General features: G+C 39.9%; 1 protein-coding gene across 9 annotated transcripts in view; it reads left to right on the forward strand.

The window, feature by feature from the left end:
* The first annotated feature begins 463 nt into the window (after positions 1-463).
* The window catches only part of KLHL20 (kelch like family member 20), a 67,498-nt gene continuing 45,418 nt past the window's right edge, over positions 464-22,543 (forward strand). The window contains exons 1-3 of one of the 9 annotated variants that reach the window (XM_061160726.1): positions 15,464-15,527; positions 19,071-19,278; positions 21,917-22,034. Coding sequence is in view for 7 of the 9 variants with exons in the window: in XM_061160719.1 (XP_061016702.1) it covers positions 15,289-15,310; positions 15,464-15,527 (86 nt within the window). In the remaining 2 variants the exon portion in view is untranslated. Of the gene's footprint in view, positions 575-14,409; positions 15,019-15,147; positions 15,311-15,463; positions 15,528-19,070; positions 19,279-21,916; positions 22,035-22,543 lie in introns of those variants that run through there. The other 8 variants (XM_061160724.1, XM_061160720.1, XM_061160721.1 and 5 more) reach the window with 8 other exon arrangements.

Raw genomic sequence — 22,543 nt, forward strand, 5'->3', positions numbered from 1 at the left:
TCTTCACAAAATGTAGTCCCTTGAGGATTTTAAGTGCCAGCTCAAGGAGAAGGCCTCAAAGGGCTCCTAGGGTTAAACAAAGGGAAAGTCGGAGGGCGAGGATGCGGAGAGAGGCAGCCTCAGTGGAGAGCTGGGAGTGGGCCGGAGGGGACACCTGAAGCACAGGGTCGGCCCACGGGGCGCGACCCGCGACGCAGCGCTCGGTTCTGAGGGAAAGCCTGAGGACGCCGCGATGGTGCCCACTCTACTCTAGCCACACCGAACAAAGTGGCGGGGAGATGCCAGTTCTCCTCAACACCCACGCGGTGCGCCGACCCTCGCCCCTCCGTCCGCGGACCCAGACCCTGGACCTTCGGACTCAGACTCACCGCTCCCGACGCCCCAGGATTGCGTGGTTACCATGGCGACGGCGCACCCAGCGCGCGGTAGCGCCACCCCAAGCGCTGCGGCTGCGGCGCGCAAACGTCAAGGTTGCAAGGTGCAGGAAGCGGGAGGCGAGAGACGCGGGAGATTTCCTCAAGATTATTTAATTCTCTGTGTTTGGACGGTGGAGTGCCGGGTTTTTCTGCATTTTGTAAGTTTATGGTTATATGGTCCATATTTATTTTACAACTTAAAAAATAAAAATTTAAAATGAGATACGTGTGTTGGTTGCCGGCCGGTCTTAGTCTGACCTTTGGCCTTTAAACGAAAGAATTTTCTGGAAATATGAGGGTTCAGTCTAAACTACGAAAGGTTGTAATTATAACGGGCAACTTGCTTAATTTTCTGGTTTACTGAGGGTCTTTCTCCTATGGTTAATAGTCATTGTCACCAACAAGAAACGTTACAAGAGACCTCACAAGTGCCAACTATGGCAGGAGCGGAAGCAGCTTGGAAACTATTTCTCTTTTGATTCAGGAATTTAAGATAGGAAACAGTTGACTTTTAAAAAGGGGAGAAGGATGGAGGTGGGATAGGAGCATTGAAAGAAACCAGCAGAGAAGGGCAAAGCTTGCCCAGAAATTATGTAAATATTCACATCGATCACGGAGTGAAAACTGGCAAGTTTTTGTACTGAAGAGGAAAACATTCATTTCTTTACTATTTCTACAAGGAAATCATTAAGGAGGAGGTAATATTTTAGAGGAACTCTGAACATTTTAGCTGGAGGCTAAATAGCCTAGTGTTAAAGCGAATATTTGGCTTAGGCCCAAGCAGACTGTCACTATCATAGTTCTGAACTTCTGGAATACAAGAGTAATTCTGAAAAAAAAAAAATTTGAAGTACAATACTAAAATTTCTTATTCAAATAAGTTGTGGTAATCAGAATTTGTAGAGTTGACACTGTAGTCGGAAACAATAGTCTAGAAGCTTTGTCAAGCTCTTGGCTTGGTCCTGCGATCACTGATAGAGCACATTTGCTTTACTAAACACTCATTTCCTACTGAAGTTGGTGGAGGAGCAAGACATGTTAGGTGTTTCACTTTTAATATGTTCCTTTTCGTAGTCTTTAGTTTCAGGAGAGTCTTTTAGTGTCTGCATGCAAGATGACTTATGATGCATGATTGTGCATCATTCTGTTTTTAATTACTCTTCATTGAATGTATTTGTGTATTCCCAAATACAAGTGTTTCTTGAAAGTCTAAAACTGAATTAAATAACTAAAAACTAAATAGAGTGCTTAAAGATTATTTGTAGTACTCTGAAAGCCAGGAAGAATGGGAAGACATTAAATAGGTCTGAGAATACTAGAAACAGAGGAGCCTTGTTCTCTTCTTAACTCCATGTCAGAAACAGCTGCATGATTCATTGGGGCAGACTAGGTTTGAAACTGGCCTTAGGAAAGAGATTCCTGCCTCTAGCATGGGTCAGGTGCTGTAGATAGACTCCTACCATCACTTCTAACTCCCATGCCCCTCACCGAAAGCTTAGGATGAGAGTATTGAAGAGAGAGCATTGGATCTGAAGGAGACAAATTAATGTACCAGAGGCATATCAGCAACAACCTGTGAGTGCTTAAAATGGGGGTCAAGGAATACAGTGAAGGCCTGTTGTACAGAAGACTTAAGGAACGGAGAAAATAAGCACTCTTCAAGCCCCCCTGAAATTAGGTCAGCTTCAAGAAATTATGGTAGAAAGCTTTCCAAATTGATTGAATTTAAATTTTTTCTAGTCCAAGAGAATGGGTCCTTGGAGTAGAATTTAAATTATTTTAATTATTATATTTATTGAATTCCATACTTTTATACTAAGAATTACATTCTTTTTAAATTTTTTTTTTATTTAAAAAAATTTTGGGCCATACCACATGACATATGGGATTCTAGTTCCCTGACAAGGGATTGAATCCACATTGCCTACATTGGAAGCTTGGAGATTAACCACTGGACTGCCAAGGAAGTTCCAGAATTATATTCTTTATACAATTTTATTTCTGTTAAAATAATAAGATAACTAATTGAGAAAGTTACTCTAAGCTAACTCGATGTACAGTGGTGGTGTTTAGTTGCTTAGTTGTGTCCTACTCATTGCGACCCCATGGACTGTAGTCCACCAGGCTTCTCTGTCCATGGGATTCTCCAGGAAGGAATACTGGAGTGGGTTGCCATGCCCTCCTCCAGGGGATCTTCCCAACCCATGGATCAAACTCGCATCTCCTGCATTGGTAGGTGGGTTCTTTACCACGGAGCCACCAAGGAAGCCTCTTAATGTACTATATTAATATTTATATTTCTTTTACTGAAGTCCTATCATGTGCTGAATACTGTGCTAAGTGATTCATATAAATACAATCCAATCCTCAGAGCAACTCAATGAAGGTGGTATTTTATTCTTCAAACTGACTGAGCAAACTCAGCAAAGTTGAATCACCTACCTAAGAACACACAGCTAGGAAAGGACTGAACCAGGATTTGAACCTGGGTCAGTCTGGGTTTAAATTACCACAGGGTTGCCACCAGTTAGCTGTAGACTAATGACGTGTTAGAGGATGCCTGTCCAAACTGATAAGTTAATTTTAAAATATCTTGAGCCATTATTTTGGCAGTAATTATATAATATCAGTGCCACTCGTGGTGTACGACAAAAGGACTGTTTCTGCATATAGCTAATCTCCACAGCTGAAATTTGAGGGAGGAGGTACTGAGCATCCATTGCTTGTGCCTGCCCATCCTTCCTATTCTGGTAACAGCACACAGTTTTCTAGTACAGAATCCCTTTCACATACTCTCAGCCTGTGTTGTTTGGGTGGAGCTGATCCCACTCCAGATCAAGTCCTGGCCAAGCAGTGTTTTCTTCACCCCTGGCCTCGGTGATTAGATCAGGAAAAAGCATGGAACACAGATCAGTGTAATCAAAGCTAGTCCTAAGTCATGTCTGACTCTTTTGTGACTCCTATGGACCGTAGCCCACCAAGCTCTTCTGTCCATAAAATTTCCCAGGCAAGAATACTGGAGTGGGTCGCCTTTTCCTTCTCCAGGGGATCTCCCCAACCCAGCGATGGAACCCGCTTCTCCTGCATTAGCAGGCAGATTCTTTACCACTGAGCCACCAGGCAAGCCCTAGTAGACAAGTGAAAAGTCACTCAGTCATGTCCAACTCTTTGTGACCCCATGGACTGTAGCCTACCAGGCTCCTCTGTCCATTGGGATTCTCCAGGCAAGAATACTGGAGTGGGTTGCCATGCCCTCCTCTAGGGGATCTTCCTAACCCAGGGATTGAACCCAGATCTCCCTCCCACATTGCAGGCAGATTCTTTACCATCTAAGCCACCAGGGAAGCCCCTGGTAGACAAGATTAGGATATAAATATAAATTTTGGAGTTACATATTTATAAATGTTATCAAAAACCTACAAAGACAATGAAGTCATCCAAGAAAAGTGAATTAAAGAACAGAGGGCTGAGGACAGAGCCCTGGAGAACAATTATTAATACATCTAAGATGTAGGCAAAGTAAGATAGGGAAAGAACATCAGAGAATGAAGAAACCCAAGTGAGTGTGGCAACATAGAAGCCAAGGAAGTCATTTCAAAAGAAACTGAGAAAATAGCAGTGGAATTTGGCACTTAAAAGTACTTTTGTGAAGGGTAGTAAGTAAAATCAAGATTTCAGTGGACTGAGGAATGAAAGAGAGGTCAGAAAGTAGAACATCTAAGTTTAAAAAAAATTTTTTTAGGCTCTAAATACAGAAAATACCTATATTTTAAATGTAAGATAATTTTGTCATTTGTCAGATATAACATCAGGGTCATTGATTTAGCAACTATAATTGGAAATGAGGAAGTGGTGGCTGTAAATATACACTGTTCTTTTGAGAAGTTTGACTAAGATGTGGAGGGAGGAAATTGCTCAGAAGTTAAAGGAAGACAAGTATTAAGAGAGATGTCTTGGCAGAGAAAAGACCATAGAAGCCTGAATGTAGGATGATAACAAGGAACTAGTAGGAAGAGAAGATTAAGAAAGGAGATGACAGGCTTCCCTGGTGGTTTAGTGGTCAAGAATCCCCCTGTCAGTGCAGGAAACGGGGGTTCAGTCCCTGGTCCGGGAAAATCCCACATGCTGCGGAGAATCTAAGCCCATGCACCACAACTATTGAGCCTGTGCTCTAGAGTCCGGGAACCATAACTACTGATCCCTCAAGCCACAGCTCCTGAAGCCCATGTGCCCAAGAGCCCATGCTCCAGAATAAGAGAAGCCACCACAATGAGAAGCCTGCCCGCTGCAAATGGAGAGTAGCCCCTACTTGATGCAACTAGAGAAAATCCCATGCAGCAACAAAGACCCAGCACACAACCAAAAATGAGTAAGTAAATAAAATGTTTTGAAAAGGAGATGACTGATAAAGTAAGATCCTGAAGGAAATTGGAGGGGAAAAGGTTAAGGTATAGATGGGAAGGTTGGCCTCAAACAGAAGGAACTTAGCTTGGTCCTCTAATTCTGAAGTGGAAAAGGTAGCAGTGATGTGGATACAGGTAATATTCCTGGACTGTGGAATTGTAAATTAAAGAAACCAAAAAAAAAACAACAGCAGCAACCAAGCTTGATGGCTTTAAATTGAGTATGCTTAAAGTGAGAGAGGAAGGGATGAGTGAGGGGCTTGAAAATTTGGCAAAGCAAAGTTTTAAAATGTTGATGGCATTGAAAAGGTGGTTGAGGTTGAAGACCATGAATTTCAGTGACCCCAACCTGCAGAGTCAAGTGATTTTTCTCCTGTAATGCTCAGTCACCCAGCTTGATTTGAACTGGGTGTGAAAGAAGGGTAAAGGTATGTGAGAATGAAAAGCTTTGCTGAGAAAATGAACAGTAAAGGATTAACCACGTGTAAAGCAAAGTTGGCCCTTTCCCTCCAGCTTCTTGGAGATAACCTCCAAACCCTTGGTATGTCTTGCCTGTCTGTTTACCTAAGGACCTTGGACCATGCTACATAGTCTGTGCTAATAATGTGCTTTATGGCAGGGCCATGATCCATGCAGTATCAGCTCAGCCTCTGGAATCATCTCTAACATCCCCAGTGCAATCAATAAGCCCAATTTTTTGTTGGCATCTCCTACCATCAGTCTGGGCTACAGTGGAGAGCCACTCCTGAACTTATTAGTGATTCTGGGTACCCTTCTCTCTAGCACCTTCCTTATTACTTTGGTAAATGGTATCTCCTTTAGTCTGTCCCATGGATATTATTCCCTGGTGCGTCTTCCAGACTTATGTCCATTTTAGCATGCTCACTTCTTTAAACTTTAAATCCCTTGTTCTATTGTCTTGCATGGCAGTTCAAGCATCTTTACTTTATTTAGTATGAGTCATCATACTTTCCATATGTATGAAACCATTCTGACAGCATGTTTACCCCATCTCCTGAGATCCTTGCCAGGTTGTTAAATCCTGTATCCCAAGAGAGTTACTTCCAAATTATTAATTAAACTCCCTTAGAAACTCTATATTCTATCCACATTGCTCCAGCACTCTCAGAATTCAGTCCCATGTGTACTCACCAAAACATCCTGAACTCTTAGGATATAGTCCCTTTTACTCCATCATCATGTATACCCTCCTGGATCCTGAACACCTTGAGGTATAGTCCCTTTGGTTCATTTTCAAGTCCATTACATCCCCAGTCAGGTTAGTTAGTGACTTAATTCTCTTGGCTCAAAGGGTTCATGGATCTTTGGGAATTAAATATTTCTAGGTACATGAACCCAGATATCCCCATTCCATGTGTCAAGGTCCCACTTTTTCCTAATTAACGCAATGTCCTTGGCGTACTGGAGACTTCCCTAGTGGTCTAGTCATTGAGAGAGTCTGTCTTGCAATTCAGAGGATGAGGGTTCAATCCCTGGTCAGGGAACTAAGATCCCACTAAGATCCAACATGCTGTGGAGCAACTAAGCCTGCATGTCACAACTAGAGAGCCTGCAATTAAGACTCAGTGCCCACACCATCTTACCTGTCTCCTGAGAAACCTGTATACGGATCAAGAAGCAACAGTTAGAATCCTGTATGGAGCAACTGATTGGTTCAAGTTTGAGAAAGGAGTACAACAGGGCTGTTTGCTATCACCCTGTTTGTTTAACCTATACGCTGAGACATCATGAGAAATGCTGGGCTGGATGAGTTACAAGCTAGAATCAAGATAGGCAGGAGAAACATCAACAACCTCAAGTATGCAGATGATACCACTCTAATGGCAGAAAGTGAAGAGGAACTAAAGAGCCTCTTGATGAGGGTGAAGGAGGAGAGTGAAAGAGTCTAAATATAAGAGTCTAAATAGAAAACTAAATATTAAAAAAAATCCAGCCCCATTACTTCATGGCAAATAGAAGGGGAAAAGGTGGAAGTTTTTTCAGATTTCCTTTTCCTGTGCTCTAAAATCACTATGCATTACAGGGTTCACTATATGCCAATTTGTCATTCAGTTAGGCCCAATTGTTTTTCAATATTCAGGTATTACTTTTTTCTCTTTTGATTAAATTTTGTTTAAAAATAGTTAAAGACATTTAAATAAGAAGTCTTTAATTTTATTGAAATAAAAAATGTTATTTAATAATAAGTAATAAATTTTATTTAAGTAAACATATAGCTTCCTTAAATGAATTGTTAGTTATTAAGAACATTTAATAAATAAAAATATAAAATTGAATACTTTCAGAGATATCTGGCTTCCATCCCTGATTTCTCTGTTCCTTTCTTTCCCCTCTAACCATTTTTATTCTAAGTTTATCTTTCTATTTAAGAAAAATAAGTACATACAGTATTTACATCACATATATTTCTACACCCTTTTGAAATCAAAGTTAGCATATTATAAACACTGTTCACTTAGGTTTTATTTCTTAACAATATATCCTAAAGATCGCACTGTGCAAGTATACAGAGATCGTCATTTCTTTTTTTAGCTGAATAATCCTATTATGTGGATATCCTATTGCTTATTCAATCAGTCCCCTATTGAGAAGCCTTGGGGTTGTTTCCATTCATTTGCTTCCAAAAAGAATCCTGCAGTTAATAACCTGGTGCATAATTCTTTTTTCATTTTTGCAAGTATTTCCTTGGGATAGTGAGATTGCTGGGTCAGAGGGTAAATGCAAATGTTATTTTGCTAAATCTTATCAAAACCCTGCCCAGAGAAGTTCAATCATTTTGCGCACACACCAGCGATTAATGAGAATGCCTCCTTCCCCACAGTCATGCCAACAAAGCAGATTGTCCAGTTCTGGATTTTTGCCTACTGGTAGGTTTTTAGTGTAGCTATAATTTGCAATTTATCTTATTGTGAGCAAGACTGAATATATTTGCAAAAGTTTAAGGGTCATTTCTATTTCTGTGAACTGCCTGTCCATATGTTTGCCAGACTATCTTTATTATTTCTTCTTTCTCCATTTATAGAACCATAGATGTAGTACATTATGAATCCTATATTGCAAATATGTTTTTCCTAATTGTCATTTTCTTACTTCATTTGTAGTATTTTTTCCATGGAAATTTTTTTATGCAGTCAAATTTGTCAGTCTTTTTGCCTCTAGATTTTGATTTATAGTTAGGGAAGTTTTCCTGCATATTTAATTTAAAAAAATCCATCCTTGTTTTCTTGCACTATTTTTAGACTTTCATTACTTGCGTTTAAATTTCTGATATATCTGGTTGTTGTGGGGTAGAAAGACCCAGCTCCTTTATTCACAACTTGTGACAACTCTGAAGGGCCATCCCTGCTTCTGAACTTCCCATAGTGTCTTGATAGACCCGCATAGAGGTCTTTGTTGAGACTACAGTGGGGTCCAGCTCCTTATGCAGAATATGTTCAATGTTACCTTTTTCCATAGTTGCATTGTATCATTTATGAAACAGTCCATATATTCCTGACTGATGTGAGATAGTGGCTTTATCAAATGCTAAATTTCCATGTGTTCTTTGGTTTATTTCTGGATTTTTCTACCCTGCTTTATTCATCTGTTTGTTCATACACCAAAATCACAGTTTTAACTATAGAGGTTTTAGAACATTTTGTACTAATATCTGTTAGGGTGAGCCCTCCCATTTCCTGCTTCCATTTTTAGTCAATTTCTGGATATTCTCATTTGTCTGTTCTTCCATATGAATGTTATAATCAACTCAGCTAACTCTGTCAAAACTCTAATATTGATGTACTTGGATTGCATTAAATTTATAAATGTATTTATGGAGCACCTTCATCTCTATGAAGCTGAGTCGTCTTCTCCAGTAACAAGAATGTCTTTCTCCTGCATTGCAGGTGAATTCTTTACCACTGAGTCACTGGTATCTGAATAGAACTCATCTAAGAGAATTTACTCTTTTCCTCAGTAATATGTTCACAGCATGCTTAGAGGTATCCTTTTTGTTATTTAATCTCCCATTTCCTCACTTGTGGGAATAGCTCTAAAGTCTGCCTGCATTTTTATGGACCTCAGTTACTTATTGCCTCCTAACTTATTAATAATGAATTAAAATTATACCCAGTTGTGATTTTGTTGTTGTTCAGTTGCTAAGTTTTGTCCAATTCTTGGCGACCCTATAGACTGCAGCATGCCAGCCTTCCCTGTCCTTCACTATCTCCCAGAGTTTGCTCAAACTCATGTTCACTGAGTCGGTTATGTCATCCAACCATCTCATCCTCTGTCGTCCCCTTCTCCTCCTGCCCCTAATCTTTTCCAGCATCGGGTGGCTGAAGTATTGGAGCTTTAGCTTCAGCATCAGTCCTTCCAGTGAATATCCAGGGGTGATTCCATTTATAATCGGTGTTACTTAAATGTTAGATTGTTTCTCTACCACAAAATAATCCCATTTTGTGAAATGACTTTGCTTTACCCTAGCTAATAACTTATTCATCATATGACTGGAGTGTTAGTAGGAGGCAGGAAACAGATCTGAATTTGAAACTAATTTAGGTCACTTTCTCCTTAAGGAAAGCAGTGGGACTCTGGAGGCAATCACATCACATGCCTTCACCTTTAAATGCAGAGGGTTCACACTATACTGAAGGCATACACCCAACTCAGAACCTCTGAATTAGGTGCTGACTAGTCCTATAGATTTTGATAGGCTTTAATTATGAGTCTAAATTTATCCTGTGGATAACTGAGAATCTATATTATATTTTAAGCAAGGGTGGAATGTGATTATAGTTTTTAAAGAGCATAATTAAATCATTTAAAGGAGGTTCAAACATTAACATATTCGCCATTCAAACAGTAACAATTTGCCTACAATTCATATACATATTTTAAAGATGGAAGCAATACCTAGTTGGGATCTAGTTCCCTGACCAGAGATCAGACTCAGGCCCCCTGCATTGGGAGAATGGAGTCTGAGCCACTGGACCACCTGGGAAGTCCCTCCACATTTTCTTTATCCATTCATACATCAATGGACACAGATTGTTTCCATATTTTGACTATTGTATATGATGCTGCAATGAACTTGAAAGTGTATATATCTTTTTAAGTTAGTGTTTTCATTTTCTTCAGATAAATACTCAGAATTGCTGGATCATATGGTAGCTCTGTTTTTAATTTCTGAGGAACCTCTGTACTGTTTTCCATAAAGGTTGCACTAGTTTACAGTCCCACCAACAGTACACACTGTTCCCTTTTCTCCACATTTTCACTGATATTTTGGCTGCTCTGGGTCTTGGATGCTGTGTGGGCTTTCCCTTAGTTGCAGAGAGAGGGGGGCCACTCTCTAGTTGCAGTGTTTAGGTTTCTCTTTGCAGTGGCGTCTCTTGTTGCAAAGGACAGGCTCGAGGGTGCTTGGGCTTCAGTGGTTGTGGCTCACAGGCTCACTATTTTCAGCACACAGACTCAGTAGTTGTGGCACATGGACTCATGTGGGATCATGCATCATGTGGGATCCTTGTGGGATCATGCACCATGTGGATCAGGTATCGAACTGTCTCCTGCATTGGCTGGCAGATCCACTGTACCTTCGGGGAGCTGACCAACACTTGTTACTTCTTGTCTTTTTGATTACAGCCATTCTAAAAGGCGTGAGGTGATATCTCATTGTGGTTTCGATTTGCATTTCCTTGGTCATTAGTGTGATGCTGAGCAAATTTCCATGTGCCTGTTGGCCATCTGTATGTCTTTGGGAAAATGTGTATCCAGATCATCTGCCCATTTTTAAATTAGATTGCTTTTTGTTTGTTTTCTGCTGTTCAGTTGTGTGAGTTCTTTATATACTTTGGATACTAACCCCTTATCAGATATATGTGTTGCAAATGTTTTCTCCCATTTAGTAGGTTGCCTTTTCACTTTGTGCAGAAGCTTTTCCCACAATTCATAGTGGTAGATTTTTAAATTTTAAGATGAGGGGGAGTGGTGTTAGACTGACTTTATTTAAGTGAATACTTCATTACTTACTAGTTTAATACTAACTAGCTGTCATTTTATTACCTGTATGCGTCAACATCCTCATCTGTAGAGTGGAGATAATCTGTCTTTCCTAGTGTTTTGTTTTTAAGGCCATTTTTTTAGAATTTGTGGTGATTATCTAATACTTCTATAGCACCATGAATATTTTAATGTGGTTTTTTTTCCATTTTACAGAGGAGTTTATATAAGTACAGTTGGGTTGCTTACTCAAGATCCATGTTCATCGCTGTTAAATCATAGATTTAAATTGATGTTACCTAAAACCAACCATATACCAATTCTAAGATCCTAAAAATCTGTAGGATGTCCTGTTCCCCCTCTCAAAATTCACTGCTTTCTGGCTTAGTCTTATTACTTTGCGCTCGAAGTCTACCTCAAATTCCCAGATGAGAAGTAAAAACTGAGAGCATCTTAGTGTCTACATTTGGTTCCTTTATAGGCCATTCACACACTCTAGGCCTAATGATTAGCTATGAAAGGCAGCTATTTTGCATTATAGCCATTAATTAATTGTATGATTCATACAAAGAAAAAATATCTTTATTAAAGTCCCCAAATTTAAATAAAATTAGTCTTTATTTACCACCAATCATAGCAAGAACATTTCTAGAAATATTCATCCATATTCTTTCCCACATATGATTGTCTCTGTAGTTAATAATGGAACATCCACATTTTCTTCTTATAATTTTCAAGGTTTTGAATTTAGGATCAATTGTTAAACCTAAATTGAGCTGAAATATCTCCTCATATTTTTCCAGAGAATTTAAAATAAAACCAGAATTTCTTACAGTAGCCTAGAAGACAGTATATGATCTTGTTCTTGCCCATTTCTCTTTGTTGTTGTTGTTCAGTTGCCCAGTCTAGTCCAGCTCTTTGCAACCCCATGAACTGCAGCACCCCAGGCCTCCCTGTCCCTCACCATCTCCCTGAGTTTGCCTAAGTTCATGGTCATTGCATCAGTGATGCCATCCAGCCATCTCATCCTCTGACACCCTCTTCTCCTTCTCCCCATGATCTTTCCCAGCATCAGGGACTTTTCCAATGAGTCGTCTGTTCGCATCGGATGACCAAAATACCTATTTCTCTTACCTCATGTCTAATATTATTTCTAGTCAAACTGGGCTTTTCTATGTTCATTAAACAGAAAGAGCTCATTTATGCTTCAGGTCCTTTCCCTTTGCTATTTTCTCTACTTGAAACACTCTTCTCCCAGCTTTCCACCTGGATGTTTCTCCCTCACCTTTCAGATCTCAACCTACCTCTTCAGAGAGTGCTTCCCTGACCATGTTATTTAAAGTAGTCTCAAAATACTCACTCTCCATACCATCACCTGTTTGGCTCCTTCCTAGATAGCATTTGCCAGTGGTTGAAATTATTTTACTTAGTTGTTTACTTGATTATTGTCTATATCCTTTTACACACATTAGTATGCTTCTGGCTGCTAGTAATAGAAACCCCAATTTAAAAATATGATATTTATTATCTCATGTAACTACAGTCTAGCAACAGGAAAGTCTGTGGTCAAGGGAGAATGAGTAGTTTAAAAATTACACTGAAAGACCCACATTCTTTCAGGCTATCTGTTCTACCTCCCTTACTGTCTAGCCTCATTCTCCTCTGCCTTCCCTCATGGTTACAAAATGGTTGTGGTGTTTCCAAGTGTCTCATCCAGGCATAACAGTGGCCAAAGGGAAAAGATGCTATCTCTTCCTGTATCTCTTCTAAAAATGCTAGGGAATCTTGTCCCAAAGTCCCCATTAGATTTCTTCTGATTTCTTGTTAGTCTGTATTGGTCATTTGTGTGGAGATGGTTTAGACCAATTACTCATAATGAAAAAGATGTTGGAAAATCAACTATCATAAATGTCGTGGTCCATGCACAGGTTGGAAAAGAATTTCCAAACACAAGGCAAAATGAAAGGAGAATAGAGTTTATTAGAGTGGGGGAAGAGGGGGGCACTGCCAGTACCATGGGCCAACTTGCTGGGGGTCAGGGAGAGCTGACTCTGAATGTTGGTCTTTGGTCTGTTTTTATAGTCAGGGGACAAGGAACAGGGTAGGGGTCTTGTGAGTCATTTGCTGATTGAACGAGGTATGTATACATTCCCCATACAGGCCTGGGAGAAGAGTAAGACAAATACCTTTCCTTACATGGGGTAAGAAGGGGACAGGCCATGCTACTCAAGAGGGCTCAAAAATTCCACAACAGTTACAACATGGTGGGAAGGGTGATAAGGGTCTGGTTTTTTCTGTTCCTACATTCCAACACCTTTCTTGTTCATCTTGTTCTTTTGTCCTCGGGGCAACACAATAACCACATGAATGAGCACTAGAACTTTAGGATAATGTCTATCTTGTTCACAACCATTTCCAAAGCCTAGCATAGTACCTGACATGCAATAAGTGTTCAATTAATGAGTCCATTTAAGGAAAGAGGAGAGAAAACTGACATTTGTTGAATGCCTACTAAGTGCCAGACACAGAACATGATCTTCATTATAATTTACCTGTCTCAAAAATTGTGTAAAAAAGGGTATTGTTTCTCTTTTACCCAAAAGAAATTAATACTTAAGAGATTAAGAAACTTGACCAAGATCACCAATCTAGTGAGTCGCAGGGCTAGGATTTGAAACTATGGGTGTCTGGATCTAAAGACCATGCATCTCCCACTACAAGCTAATTAACAAAAGGTATTCTTTCCCTTTCACAAACAACTGCAAAAATCTGTGTAGATTCCATTGTGAAGAACAGCTAAAGAAAATGTGGTTAAATTCATGCTTAGCCTGTAATAGTTATCAGGAAACCAGCAACAGTCTTTCACTAATATTACTGACATTGTATCTTCCACCCTATCACTTGTTTTCTAAACATATAGTGAAAATTAGGTGGCTATGTGCTGTGGGAAAAATCAGGCAAGGGACAAATTGGAAAAAAAAATTATTTTCCTCCCCAATGCTAAAGTGAATTCAGAGCAGTGTTTGGTGAAGTGTTTGTTACAGAATACTAAGTGAAAGGGCAAGCTGACATAACCTTAAAATCCTGAATAAAACCCTCATGTCTTGAAAGCTAACCTGGGAAATCTGGAAAATCAGGTCTATTTCTGATTTGTCTGAGGATCCTCAGCAGCTTGCACACAGGAGTGGCCTCATAGATATAATGTCAACCGCATGTAGACATGTGTCAATCATTCAACCCACAATTAGGGAAAAAATGCCAACGGGGAGATGCACCAGCTACAAATAAATCACAATTCCTGGCTTTCTGTGACTCCTCCCATCTTTCTATTGACTTCTGCTGAGGAAAACAAAGGAGAAAGGAGAAGCCTTCAGTATTCAAACACTGCCAGTTCAGCAATGAACTCGCACATCCTCGGGATACAAGGAACTGGGTACAAGGACAGGCAGTCTTTGAGGGGATCCAAGCCCCCGACAAAGAGCGCAGCTACTTCCTGATCCGGGCCGGAACCTCTTGGTAAAGTATGTGGGATCCAGAGGGAACGATTTAGGAACAGGACCACTTCCTGCGGCTGAAGTGGGGCGAGGGGTGGGAAGGAAATAGCTGGAGGAGCGGCATCCTCCTTGCTCTAGCTGAGGCAGAGAAGGAGCCAGAGAGGAGGCGGCGGGCGGAGGAGGCAGAGGAGGCTAAGGCAGAGAAGAAAGTGTCGGAGCCGGTAGGTTAGCAGTCTTAGAGCAGAGGACAGTGGACAGCGCCCAGGACTCGCTTTGCAAATCTGTGGTCCCAAGTTGCGGGGCTGCCGATTGGGTAGGGGCCGTGCTTCGCCCGCCACCTGTCAGTGGGCACCGAGAAGGGGCTGTTAGGGCACTGGGGCTGGGCCTTGCGGGGCACCAGAAGGCGTTCAAGCGGGCTGTAGCCCTGCCCCGGAGCCACGGAAGGTGCTGGGCTGTTCTGCCTGAGGGCGTGAGGTTCCGCACCCTGGACAGCTTCCCTAGACAGAGGTTGGAATCTGGGGGAAAGGAAGTGGATACTGTGCGTCCCACCTAACCTGGGGACCAGCGAGATCTTGCCAGGTGGGTGGTGGACATCGTTTCGGGAACTGAGGGAAGGGCTGGTAAAGAGAATGTTAGTATTGGAGCCGTAGTTTCTGTGCCCTGTTCTGCCTGGGCTGTCGGAAACGGAGTTGTTTATTTTTAAAGGCAAGTACCTGCTCCTTCTTCTATCGCTTAGGGACAAGTTACCAGCTTTCAGATCCGTTGTTAAGCCAGAGTGTTCCCTACCCGATCCATCATGCTAGTATTGCTGTGGGTATCTGGTGAATACTCTGTAGGTAATCGTTGATAGTGCGGTTAAAGTTAAATGTCTCCGGAGTACTTTTTGAAGAGAGACAAGAGTAGCCTAGCAATTGGGACTGTTTGGCGCACTTTCCCTCACCTTTACGTATAATCGTTTTAGCATTCACAGTAAGGATGGTCATCTTAAAGGAACTAGGTAAGGGTTATGAGTGTGCATCTGCAAAAGGCCTGTCGTGTAATATAATAGGATATAAAATTCTTTATCACTGAACGAAATCATTGTATAGAGATTGTTACTGGAAAGATCAGAAATAGTTTTTATTAAGTTACTGCTTTTCTGTTGTCTTAGGTTCGGCTTTAGAGTGTGGTGAAGGGTACTTTTCATGGTGCATGGAAGGAAAGCCAATGCGCAGGTAGGCATTTAGGAAGAAATCCTTCAGTTTCGCTAAGTGAAATTCACATAATAATCCAGGGTTTCATTTAAAAAATTTTTTAAAGCTTTTCAAATCTTACCAAATTCTGCTTGGAACTAATGATTCTTGTTCAAGAATAAGTCAAAAGTAATGTCAGAAATTAATAGTTTTTTAAATAGAGTAAAATATAAAAGTTAAATTTCTAAAGAGTGCTAGGAGGTTTATGTAGTTAACATTTCAACTTTCCTTTTTACATGGTAATTTTTTATGGTAATCATTAAATATACTATAATACTATATGAGTTGATTATGGTCTTCAATTCCCTATAGAATGTAGAGGTTTCTTTTGCCATATAAGACTAATGATTACTTATAATACATTGTATTGAATGTCTAATTATGGTTTTGGTTACTTTACTGATGTTCAGTGTACATTTGTTCTATTAATTAAAATAGCTGCATTGCAGGGAAGATTGTTTGAGGACTAAAAAAGGTATTGAATGTAATAGCTTAGTCCATAGAAAAATAGAACAATGTATGGGAAAATATAGACAATTATAGGCCTTCCTAACCCTAGAATTTAGTAATGCTTTTGCTCAGTCTGTTCTAACAAATAGGACTCAAATCCTTATTGAAAATCACCCCAGTTCTAGTCCTTCATTTTTAAAACTCATTTTACATTTATTTAGTTGTATTTAATCTTTTTTGTTTAACATCAAAGATAAATATATCTAGCAGACCCTTATAAGAGAAGAAACATGTTGTGATAGGAGTATGACTTAGATAGAACCAGGAGGACGAACTAGAATATAAATATTTTTTCCAAATCTGTTGATGATTTATTGATGCTCCTTGACCTAGTCACCTTCGTTGTGTCACCTTTGCTAGAAGTCACCCCAGTTTATTTCTCTAATGTACCTGATCAGGATATTGGGAATTAATGAATGCTTGCAAGTGATTTGAGATCTCCAGATGTAAAGATGTTATGGATATAAAATGATAGTACACTTAGTCTTATTTGTATCTTACTCTAAAGTAGAAATAGTATTTGACTGCAAGTACATGAAGACATTTACAACATGTATATTAAATGCTTTGTCACTTCAGCTTCTGACATGGTTGCAAAAACCACTGATGGCTTCTCATCCTCAGCTGCCATAAATGTCATATGTAATTGTTAAAATAGGAACTTTTTTTTTTTTTTTAAAGAGAAGGCAGCATGGGGATGTTTTTAGTTTGTTAATAATTCCTATATAAAATATTTACTTAATCACTCATACCTGCTCCTTTTTCTGTCTTGCTTTATTATGTAATATTGCCAGTTGTTTAAAATCATGTTGGAGAATTCTGGTGCCATTAATTGTTAAGCTACTGTTCTTTTTTCATCATCATCACTTGGCCAGAGCCTGGCCTATCATTGCTCCCAGGTTTTACTTTTACGTGCTACCTGCGTTAAGTCGTGGTCACAGTTCCCTACCCTTTCCTTATTGGACTGTCATTCTTGCTGCCAGCAACCCAGAAAGCAGTCTCTGGAAAGTAAGGTTGGGTTTATGCTTACCAGCTGTGAAGCTTTGAGTGAGAAATAACTGTTTATATGGAATACATGTTCATTCTCTCTGCTCCAGTGGAAGCTCTTTGAGTCTCATGTGTCTTCTGTATCTTTGTATCCCTGGCACCTGGTGATCACTGAGTACTTGTTTGTATGACTGAATACCTGAAGTACCTACAGACTTTTTCCATAAGGGGGGAAAAAATGAACAGGAAAAGACTGCAAAATCATTGTTAGGATATTCTGATGCTTAATCATAAAGTTTTATGAAACCAGTTAGCATTTTGTTAGCAAAGCTTCATTGCATTCATTTATTTAACTAGCTATTATGTGCAAATGCTACAGAATTTCAAAGATAAAATAGGATATTCAGTGAAATTTGTCTCCCAGTGCTGACTGTAGCTCCCAATTTTCCTCTCCAGAGGAACCACTTGAAAGCAATTTCTTATGTATTCTTTACAGTATTGTAATGCATATACAGGCATATATAGAATGTCTCCTCTTAAACACTGATATTCACATATCATGCACATTTTTCTCTATTTTTTCTTTCACTTCACATATTATCTTGTTCAGTTCAGTTCAGTTCAGTCACTCACTCGTGTCCGACTCTTTGTGACCCCATGAACTGCAGCACGCCAGGCCTCCCTGTCCATCACGAACTCCCAGAGTCCCCCCAAACCCACGTCCATTGAGTCAGTGATGCCATCCAACCATCTTATCCTCTGTCATCCCCTTCTCCTCCTGCCCTCAATCTTTCCCAGCATCAGGGTCTTTTCAAATGAGTCAGCTCTTCACATCAGGTGGCCAAAGTATTAGAGTTTCAGCTTCAACATCAGTCCTTCCAATGAACACCCAGGACTGACCTCATTTAGCATGGACTGGTTGGATCTCCTTGCAGACCAAGGGACTCTCAAGAGTCTTCTTCAACACCACAGTTCAAAAGCATCATTCTTCAGTGCTCAGCTTTCTTTATAGTCCAACTCTCACATCCATACATGACTACTGGAAAAACCATAGCTTTGACTAGATGGACCTTTGTTGACAAAGTAATGTCTCTGCTTTTTAATATGCTGTCTAGGTTGATCATAACTTTCCTTCTGAGGAGTAAGCGTCTTTTAATTTCATGGCTGCAGTCACCATCTGCAGTGTTTTTGGAGCCCAGAAAAATAAAGTCAGCCACTGTTTCCACTGTTTCCCCATCCATTTGCCATGACGTGATGGGACCGGATACCATGATCTTAGTTTTCTGAATGTTGAGCTTTAAGCCAGCTTTTTCACCCTCCTCTTTCACTTTGATCAAGAGGCTCTCTAGTTCTTCTTCACTTTCTGCCATAAGGGTGGTGTCATCTGCATATCTGAGGTTATTGATATTACTCCTGGCAATCTTGATTCCAGCTGTGCTTCCTCCAGCCCAGCGTTTCTCATGATGCACTCTGCGTATAAGTTAAATAAGCAGTAAATTATGACAAATATATTTAGACCCACCTGTTACCTGTAGGTACTGTTAACCAGTCCCTTCGAGAGACATTTAAGTTATTTTATGGTTTGCTGTTACAACCAGTTCTTCTATGAATATCCTTGTATGTGGTTTTTGACCAATTGTGTAAGTATAAAATAAATTCTTAGATATAAAATTCCCCAAAGAGTATGTGCATTTTAAAACTTTGAATTAACAAATTCCCATCCTTAGAGATTATACCTGTCTGCAGTCTCACCAACAGTGTGACTGGTTCCCAAGATATTATTTTTTAATCATTGGTATAATTTAGAGACACTAAACTACTTTGCAGTGTAATTCTTCCATCTTAAATATAGGAAACTGGGCCCAATTTTATTATGAATTGGTTTATTCATTCATCAAACATTTATATCGTCCTTGTTCTATGTTTATATACTGCATATATACAGGTAAAGTGATGGAAAGACATGTAAATAGAAACTATAATGCGTCATGCAGGATTTTAATAGAGATGTACACCTCTGCTTTGTAGAGATGAAGAAGCTTCACAGAGGTGGTGATATTTGAGCTGGATCTTCTAGAAAGGATAAGAATTTGTTTTAAAGTAAAGAATATACTTTAAAGGATAAGAATTAAAGAGGGGAGACAGTAAAATATGCCATAAACAGAAGGAACAGCTGGGCTGCCCAAAAAAAACAAAAAGACCCCAAGATCTGAAAGTGTATGATATGTGTAGAATGGTAAGTATATCTGTCTTTTTTTTTTTTTTTTTTTTTAATTAGTTGGAGGCTAATCACTTCACATCATTTCAGTGGGTTTTGTCATACATTGACATGAATCAGCCATGGATCTACACATATTCCCCATCCCGATCCCCGCTCCCACCTCCCTCTCCACCCGATTCCTCTGGGTCCTCCCAGTGCACCAGGCCGGAGCACTTGTCTCGTGCATCCCACCTGGGCTGGCGATCTGTTTCACCATAGATACTATACATGCTGTTCTTTTGAAATATCCCACCCTCACATTCTCCCACAGAGTTCAAAAGTCTGTTCTGTATTTCTGTGTCTCTTTTTCTGTTTTGCATATAGGGTTATTGTTACCATCTTTCTAAAGTATATCTGGAGTATAGAGTATATGAGGGAGGAAGAAGGGAAAGGAAGGTAGGGGAAAAGAGCATGAAAAGTGAGGCTACAACCATTGGAAAGAGGCTATACCCTTTAGGTATTTAAGAGCCAATGAATGTTATTATACAACTGAGATTTGTTCTTTAGGCTGATATTTAAGAAGATAGGATGTGGACTAGAAAGAGGGAAGAAAGGGTAGCAAAAAATATTAATTTAAAGGAGTTTGTGGGGAATTCTCTGGTGGTCCAGAAGTTAGGGCTCTGCACTTTCACGGCTGAGGGCCTGGGTTCAATCCCTGCTTGGGGAACTAACCCTACAAGCTGTGCAGCAATGAAGAAAAAAACAAGCTGTGGTAGTTTAGATGAAAGCTAATGAGAGCCTGAAGTAGATCTATGGCAGTAGGGGTTGCGAGAGAGAAGAGTTTGGAATTGAGAGTTTGTTTAATAGTAAAATCAAAAGGATTTGGTGAATATAGAGTGAGGAAAAGGTAATGATACAAGCAACTTCAAAGATCTCAGATTAGTGCTGCCATAATGAAATAAAAAATACAGGAAGAGAACAGGTTTCACTAAGCCAAGAATAGATTCTCTCTTACGTTCTTTAGATTATTACGTCTAGGAGACAGCCAGGCAGAGATAGCTAGCATATAATTGGAATATTGGTCTATAGCAGAAGAATGGTTTGAAAATTGTGAGTCATCAGTATGCAGAAGATTCTTGAAGTTGTATGTGTGAATGAGAGTAGAACAGAAAAGGAGGATACCAAAAACAGAATCCTAGGGAGTACCAGGGGTGTTTCAGGTGGGGCCTAGGACGAAAACCCAGTGAAGGTTCATAAGTGGGTAAGAAGCTTTAGATTCTTTGGGTTTTACTTTATTTAATTGTATCTAGAGTTTTTATTGACCATGTTCACTCATGGTGAAGATCAGATGAGCTCCTTGAGTTCAACATCAAAAGGCAAATCCCATTCAGATCTCTTGTCTTTAGAATTTCCGATTTATTCTAGTCAGTCTAAAATGTGTGCTTCAAAATAAATTATAAGATACACCAGCTTGATTTGGCTCTTTCTTGGTGTGGCATGCACTGTAGGTTGGCTTGCTCAACACATCTCCCTTTCTTCCTTCTACTATTTAGACACAAGAAAAATAAATGTTATCCTTTATATCTTTAATATTATTTTCATTTGAGGATGGCTTATGTAACACAGTATGGGACTTCTCTGGTGGCTCACTGATAAAGTAACCACCCGCCAATGCAGAAGACACAGGTTCGATCCCTGGATTGGGAAGATCCCCTGGAGAAGGAAATTCCAACCCATTTCAGTATTCTTGCCTGGAAAATCACATGGACAGAAGAACCTGGCAGGCTACAGTCCATGGGGTCACAAAAGAGTCCAACATGACTTAGCGACTAAATAAGAACAACATGTAACACAGTGCTGCCAATGAGATGTCAGTGGAAGTTGCTGAGAGGTATCCTAGGAAGATTTGTTTTTCTGACATAAAGGGAGAAACCAGCTTGTTTGCATGACCAATTGCCCTTCCTCCATCTTGCCTTGATTGCTGGGCCAAGGCACCTAGTGCTGACCCTTGTTTCATCCAGTAAACAGTGATGAGATGTCTTAGAATTGAAGTATTCATGACCTATTTTCAGATTAAGGAATTAACAGCCTGGCTTTCTGGCATGGAATCAGGTCTGGAATGTAGTGCCTAGTGGATGCTTTTCTAATAAGCAGCACTGGAGCCTTGAGATGTTATTTCTGTTTTAACGATTTGTATGCACAGATCTCTAGCTCTTCCTATCCAGGTATGCTTAGGACTTTAAATGAAGGTCACCTCAGCTGAATCTTTTAAGAGCAGGCAGCGTTAGTCACTCAGTCAAGTCCAACTCTTTGCGACCCCATTGACTGTAGCCCACCAGGCTCCTCTGTCCATAGAATTCTCCAGGCAAGAATACTGGAGTGGGTTGCCATTCCCTTCTCCAGGGGATCTTCCTGATCCAGGGATTGAACCCAGGTCTCCTGCATTGCAAGCAAATTCTTTACCATTTGAGTCACTGGGGAAATCCCAAGAGAGGTAGTCTGTGTCCAAATTAAGACAAATTTTTGAAGTATAAAAGGAGAGATGCTTGTTTAGTAGATAGCACAATTCCAAGCTAAAGAAAGAGTCTGCAGGTCTTTGGACTAAGAGATAAAACTTGATTATAAATGCCCTGGAAGATTGTTTTTTAAAACCTTTTATTGTGCTTGATTTCAGATTATCATAGCCGCTTATAGAAAATGACTCTTTCCTCAATTAAGACTTACTTTTGAAGTAGATCTGAGGAAGAAGTGCCATGATAGCTTTGCAATTTAAGTTGACTCACACATTTTGGGTATGTGAAAAGGCTTTTTTTGCATGTACTTTTTGTTTAGTCGCTTGCCCAACTCTATGGCCCTATGGACTATAGCCCACCAGACCTCTCTGCCTATTGAATTTTCCAGGGAAGAATGCTGGAGCTGGTTGCCATTTCCTCACTTCTCCAGGTGATCGTCCCTTCCAGGGATTGAACCTATGTCTCTTGTGTCTCCTGCATTGGCAGGCAGATTCATTACCACTAGTGCTACCTGGGAAGTGGTATAGGAGAGGTACTAAAACTGTAATATTCCTTTAGTAAAATGAAGAATATTTAAAATACTTTACTTGTTCTTTGGTTTATGTTTTCTACATGCACATTACTTGATTCTTCTATCATTTAAGGAGATTTTTATATTCAGGGGAATGACCCATACATTTACCTAGCCTGTATTTCCTTAACCTCCCAAAAATTCTTGGGAATTTCACCTTCACTCACTTTAAAAATTCATTCCTACTCACACTCAGAAAGCCTCTCTCTGAAATCGT

The sequence above is a fragment of the Dama dama genome, chromosome 14 (assembly GCF_033118175.1).
Source record: "Dama dama isolate Ldn47 chromosome 14, ASM3311817v1, whole genome shotgun sequence".
In the NCBI taxonomy this organism is placed as follows: domain Eukaryota; kingdom Metazoa; phylum Chordata; class Mammalia; order Artiodactyla; family Cervidae; genus Dama; species Dama dama.